Genomic DNA, 6,700 nt, shown 5'->3' on the forward strand with positions numbered 1-6,700 from the left:
CAACAGCACCCCACACACACACCTGATTAAGAACTGGGCAAATGATCTGAACAGACGTTTCTCAACAAATATATGAAAAAATGCCCAACATCACTAATCATCAGGGAAATGCAAATTAAAACCACAATGCAATATGTCACCCCAGTTAGGATGGCTATTATCAAAAAGACACAAATAAATGTCTTGTGTTTTGATCACTGCAGTATCCGCAGAACCTAGAATGGTGCCTGGTACATAGCAGGCTCTCAATAAAATTTTTATGAATGAGTTGCCTTACCCGATACCTAAATGACAGTGTTGAATTCCAGGTGGCCCTACATCATTTTTAATTATAACAGATCACTGAGAGGTATTTCTATTTCTGACTTTTTAGTCAAGGCCACCGAGATCTCTTCACAGGTTTGGGCAAGCACCGTGGAATGCACACTGCCACTGAGCACTCTATTCCACCAACACTGGGCCGAACGCATGCCCTAATAAGGCCGCGCTCAAAATTAGTCCTGGGTCACGTGAACTCTGGGGCCGGAAGGCGGTGGGCGTGTCCTGATCCACGCCAGCGCGTAACTTCGGCGCCGGTTCCTTGGGGAGCAGGCGCAGACTCAGAGCCCTCTCCTGAAGGCCGGGCTGAGAGGAGAGGAGGGGCGGCAGCTGCGCGCGTGCGCAGACGGGAACTGAGGGGCGGCGGTGCCGCGGCCGGACTGGCGTGAGCGGTTGGAGACACAATGCAGGTGAGTGCGGCGCGCGGCGCCGGAGCCTCTTCGTTTGTCCCGTTGGACGGATGCCGGGCTTGCGGGAAGCGCCAGGCACGCCAGACACTGGGGAGGCCGCACGAGTTCAGGCCCCGCGCAGGCGCAGTGCGGGCGGGCGGGCGTGGTCCGTGCCGTACCCAGGGCTGGGCGTCGCTGTCGCACTGTGCCCTAGACCCCAAATCTCTGTCCTTGCAGGCTTCTCGAGGAAGCTCGAGGTCTGCCCCCACCGGGTCCCGTGAAGAACTTGCCAGATCCCACGTGACAAAAGGTCTTTGCTATTTGTTAGCTCCCTTAGTGAGCGCAGGAGCAGGTGTGCTGTGGACTCATTGTGGGGACAGGGAAGCTGAGGCGTGGAGACGCGGAGGGTCAGGCCTGGGGGATCCTACCACCTACAGCAGCGGCGGCGGAACCCGTGTTCCTGGCTGCAGTTAGAGCTGGGTGAGGGCTTAACACCCTCTTCCTCTGAACTCTGGTGTTCAGTTGGGTTGCGCCCCATTTCAGACCACCTGGGTTCCAGAGCTCAGCCTGAGGGTTCCCTCTGCTCAGTGCTGAATTTTTTCTTAAAATGGATCAAAATCAAAATCCCCTAGTTTTATTCTTTTCTGGTAGCTGGAATTTGCTAATGGAACTTGACTAAAGTCCAAAGAAAACGAATGAAAACACCTTGGAAATGGGCACCTTTCTGAGCAGAAATCTATAACAACTAAATTTTGTCACTGTGCAAAGACCCGACTCTCCCTGATCTCGCCGTGGTCAGAAATTCTGATTAAGTAGCCTCTGCTCAGTGGCAGAGGGGAAATGGAGATGCTGTGTGGGATTGGCTGGGGAGGGCCGCATTGGGGGCAGCCGGGGATGACCCTCTACAAGGACAGCGAGTCTGCCACAGCCAGTCACTCTTAAACGCGAAGAGGAAGACCAGGGACTGTTCTGGCTCCTCCTTTGCATCCTCCATCCTTCAGGTCCCTGCTTTAAAATGCCATCTCTTCAGAGGCCTTCCCTGACCACCCTGTTGAAAGGATTCTGTCAATTTTCTTTCTGATGTATCTCAGCAAGATGGTGATACAGAGACGAGGCTGGAGCCTGGTTATCCTGGTGCCCTTTCCACAGCGCACCTTGATTTGTGTTCCAGACCAAGCCTATGCTCCGTAAGAGGTGTTCTGCCACACCATGCAAACCTGTGCTTGGGCAGCTGGGTTCTGTATCTAAGAGCCCAGTTTGACACTGATATTTCTGACATTTGATCCGGGTATATTTGGCCAACTGTTCTAGCAGGGCAGTGTCTTTCTAAACACCATGCCTCCCCTAGGCTTGTGAGGATTCTGTGAGTAGGTGCAAGTGAAGGGCTTAGAAGAGTGTCCAGAACTTAGTGTTTAATAAACATTAGCTGTTACCAGCTGCTCTGAGGGCTCTCAGCTCTTCCTTTCAGGTCTGGCCATTAGAGAATTCTGTCAGCCTAGCCTCAGGCTCTCCTCCCTCTCAGATTCCTCTGCAGCCTCTCTAGGCTTTGAGATGCTCAAGATGTCACAATCTCTTTGTTCACTCTGCCTGAAAAGCTGTTTCCTAAGCCCCCACACTCCTGTGGCTGGTTGCTTCCCACCCTCAGGTGATGGTTAAATGTCACCTCCTATGGAGAACATCTCTGTCTACCCTGTGGAATGCAGGTCCCCTGTAACTCTCTAGACCAGCAACCTGTTTGTCATTGCACTTGTGTATGTGTACTTGTCGTTACCTGTCTATTCCTCTTGACTATAACATAGTTGACTGTTTTATTCACCGTGCTTCTCCTTTGTCTAATACCTGTGGTAGGTACCTAAAAAATCTGTTGAATGAATCGTGCCAAGTCATTAATAAAAATATTGAACATAAGTCAGGTTGGAGCCTTGGTATCAGTACTGATGCTGATCTGCACATTATATCCTGATTTTTAGCCAAGACTAGCTCCTCCGCAGAGGGACGGAAGAGGGATAGACAGGAAGAATAGAACAGGGACTATGGGGCTTTTGACACTTTCTCAGAAGTAGACCACAGAATAATTTGGTTTGAATTCCTCCCTTTCCACCACTTTGCCCATTTGGCCCCTTGCCTAACACGGTGCCCTCCATACTGGACTTTGCACTCATGGCAGCCTTGGTCCTCCTGTTCTAGGACCCCAACGAAGACACTGAGTGGAATGACATCTTACGCAAAAAGGGCATCTTGCCCTCAAAGGAAAGTCTGGAAGATTTGGAAAAGAAGGCAGAAGAGGAGGAGCAGAGAGTCCTCCAGCAGTCAGTGGGTGAGCTTGCTCATTTTCTTGTTCCTTGTCTTTCTGAGTTAGGGAAGAACTTTCTAAGTCTCTGACTACTGCGATAGAAGGATCCTCTGAGCAGGACACAGGGACCAGAGTGCTGGTATGTCTGGGACCTCAGTCAAATCACAAGGTGTCTCTAGCCTTTACCTTTCTGGGGCATAGAATTAGGGGGACTTCAGAGGTCCCATAAGTCCTTGTCTATGTCAGATGAGTACATGATATCCTGAACAAAGTATTTCTGAGTCTTGACTTTCTGGTCTGTGATTCACTTTAAATAATGTCATTGAAATTTGTTCAAAGTTTTTAGTGTTTGTATTCTCCTGAGCTTATATTTTATCATCTTTGTGGATTGATTAAGAATATTAAAATAGCTTAATTTGGAGAGGGATAAGATGTTTGCAATACGTGGGGTCTGTGAGGGGTTTTCTCAAAGGTAGTTATGTACTTGGATTGGAATCCCTTGGAGTGCTTAGTTAAAAAAAAACACCCCAAATCTTTACTGAATCGGGATCTCTGGGGTGGGGCCAAGGAATCGGCATTTTAATCAAGTGCCATAAAGACTTCTGGTGCATGCCAAAGTGTGAGAACCACTGATAACAGGGACTAGTACTTTTGTCCCCTGTTTACATGTTAGAGCTGACTTAGAGAAGGATATATTAGAAAGTATTTATCCAGCAAATGTTTATTGAATGATCATCACATGTCATGTGTTATTCTGGGTGTGGGGATGTAGCTATGCATGCACCAGACAAAATTCTCTGCCTCATGAAACTTACATTCTAGTGGAGGAGTCAGACAATGAACAGCAAAAAGTTCAAAGGGATTAGGTAGCCATAGGGGTAGGAGGAGAGAGGCATCAGTCAAGAAGTGAGGGGTCATTGTTGACCTTGAGTAGAGGGCTTCATGGAGTGATGGGGGGAGGGAAAAAACCTGATTCGATTTTGAGAAAGTGTTTATGGCAATAAAAATACGGATTTTATAGCAATCGGTTACAAGAAAAGATAGAGCTGCCTGTCACTCATACTAAAAGACCAAGAAGTATGTGATAATCACCTTTAACTCTAGGAAGGGTGTACATGGGTAGGACACTGAATAGTATCCTGCCTCCTTGGATGATATGAGAACTGTTCATGTACTTGAAGATTGGACCAGGTGACTTCAGGCAAATCTCTTGTTTTATAAACTTGGGAAACTTCTCATTCATACCTTATTATTGTGTGGAAGTGAGACAGTCAGGTCTACAGAAATCAACATAGGCCTATCTTTTCAACTTCTTAGTGTAGTAACTTAAGGAATTTTTTTTTTTTTTTTTTTTGCTGGGGATCTTCTGGTGGTGTATACATGCCTTTAGGAGAAAAGCAGAGGGAAAAAAGCAAAATACATGTTTGTTCATCTTTTTAAATTTTTTGCTGTTTGTCAACATAACTAAACTTAGTGAAAACATATGAAGATATGACTTTGGAAGAGCTGGAGGATCATGAAGATGAATTTAATGAAGAGGATGAACGTGCTATTGAAATGTACAGGTTAGTACCACCCAGAGAGACAGTTTATTTTTTTGTGTGTGTTAATAAAATGCGTTTCCTTTGAAAAATGAATTTTCCAGCTGAGATAACTTTTGGAAAGGACTATAATAGCAATATTGCAAATGTCAACAAACTGGTCTTACACTCTTGCCGTGAGAAATAAATAAACCTGGACCAGTACAAGGATTGCTTTCTGAAAGATGTATGTGTGTGTGCACGTGCTTGTGTGTGTATCTATGTAAGATGCTTCTCTCCTCCTTTTGTGCAGGCAGCAAAGATTGGCTGAGTGGAAAGCAACTAAACTGAAGAATAAATTTGGAGAAGTTTTGGAGATCTCAGGAAAGGATTATGTTCAAGAAGTTACCAAAGCCGGTGAGGGCTTGTGGGTAGTCTTGCACCTTTACAAACAAGGGTGAGCTGATCTTCCACGCTGTCTATAAAATGTTAATTTGAATTTATGTCTTGAACATTTCAGGCTTAATCCATATTGGAGGGGTTTTTTTTGTTTTGGTTTTTTTGGGGGTACCAAGTTATATGTGTTTGTTGTTGGCTTGCCCAAACCTTATTGCCTAATTTTCACCTCAAGACCTTCAAATTACTATTTGTCACTAATACAAATGCCCCTATTAAAGTATACCAATGAAGACTTTTCTTTTTTTTTTTTTTGAGACAGAGTCTCACTGTGTTGCCCGGGCTAGAGTGCCGTGGCGTCATCCTAGCTCACAGCAACTTCAAACTCCTGGGCTCAAGCAATCCTTCTGCCTCAGCCTCCTGAGTAGGTGGGACTACAGGCATGCACCACCATGCCCGGCTAATTTTTTTTTCAATGTATTTTTAGTTGTCCAATTAATTTCTTTCTATTTTTAGTAGAGAGGGGTCTCGCTCTTGCTCAGGCTGGTTTTGAACTCCTGAGCGCAAACAATCTGCCTGCCTCGGCCTCCCAGAGAGCTAGGATTACAGGCGTGAGCCACCGCGCCCAGCCTTTTCTTTTTTTTTTGAAAGAGAATTTCTAAGTTATTTATCCCTCTAGAGGAACTCTGGCATTTCAGAATTCCATGTAAGCAATCCCTCTTGTAGATGGTGAGGTTGGCCTTTATGGTAATTGCCTGTACTAAGTGATGCCACTGTCCTCTGTATTTCTCAAATGCCCAATCCTGTTCTTAAACTGTAGAGGCCAGTGCTTGTCTAGGAATTTTTTTAAGCAGGAAATTGCTTTCTGACATAGTTCACATGTTCATACATTCTAAATCTTCGATGTTCTATCATTCAACCTTACAGAAAGGCATACCAATTATCTTTTACATTGAAGCTGTTTTTCTGACTTATTTTTGTCTCAAAATAAATTGGACTTTGGATTTCGAGTTCTTCACTTTCTCTGAGCATATTAGAAAAATTTTGAAAAAATATTAATTCATCTTAGCTAGCAGCAGAATCACTCATGAAGCTGTTATGAGGCTTTACATAGGGTAAAAGGGTAGTTGAGCTTTTTGAGCAACCACAGTTGCTTCTGTTTTTTCTTTCTACTTTATAGGATTCCCCTCTGTGCCCTGATAAATCAACACCTCAGTGGACTTGCCAGGAAGTTTCCCGATGTCAAATTTATCAAAGCCATTTCAACCACCTGCATACCCAATTATCCTGATAGGAATCTGCCCACGATATTTGTTTACCTTGAAGGTGATATCAAGGCTCAGTTTATTGGTCCTCTGGTGTTTGGCAGCATGAACCTGACAAGAGATGGTAAGGGGCTCTGGAGACAGGCGTGTGAGAGGTGGGGAGGGAACATTTCTGTTCTGTTGGAGAGAGTGCTTGTTTCCTAGACAAGTGCTGTGATGCTTTGTCAAGTTCACCTTTGCCTGTGTGTGGGTGATTGTTAAAAGGGAGGAAGAACATTTAATCTCTCATCTTAGGCAAATAATAAGGAGCAGTTACAACTGGGCTCTAATATTTCCTCAGTTAAAGGAAGGCACGATGGACTTAAATATATATATGTTTAATATTAATGTCAAGTATATTTTATTTGCCTCTACAGTTGGGTTTTTTAAGTTGTAGTTCAAAATCACAGCACTCACTTTTTATTTAATTCATATGAACATATTAGGGACAGATGCCAATATATAAATTTCTCTAGAGAA

The 6,700-nt window shown here is 44.7% G+C and overlaps 1 protein-coding gene across 1 annotated transcript in view; it reads left to right on the forward strand.

The window, feature by feature from the left end:
• Positions 1 to 671: 671 nt before the first annotated feature.
• The window catches only part of PDCL3 (phosducin-like 3), an 8,597-nt gene continuing 2,568 nt past the window's right edge, over positions 672 to 6,700 (forward strand). Inside the window, exons 1-5 of the mRNA XM_012641886.1 lie at positions 672 to 728; positions 2,895 to 3,024; positions 4,475 to 4,565; positions 4,834 to 4,977; positions 6,097 to 6,305. Of these exons, the coding sequence (XP_012497340.1) occupies positions 723 to 728; positions 2,895 to 3,024; positions 4,475 to 4,565; positions 4,834 to 4,977; positions 6,097 to 6,305 (580 nt within the window). The 5' untranslated portion in view covers positions 672 to 722. The remainder of the gene's footprint in view (positions 729 to 2,894; positions 3,025 to 4,474; positions 4,566 to 4,833; positions 4,978 to 6,096; positions 6,306 to 6,700) is intronic.

Source organism: Propithecus coquereli, unplaced genomic scaffold (assembly GCF_000956105.1).
Source record: "Propithecus coquereli isolate 6110/MARCELLA unplaced genomic scaffold, Pcoq_1.0 Scaffold171, whole genome shotgun sequence".
Taxonomy (NCBI): Eukaryota; Metazoa; Chordata; class Mammalia; order Primates; family Indriidae; genus Propithecus; species Propithecus coquereli.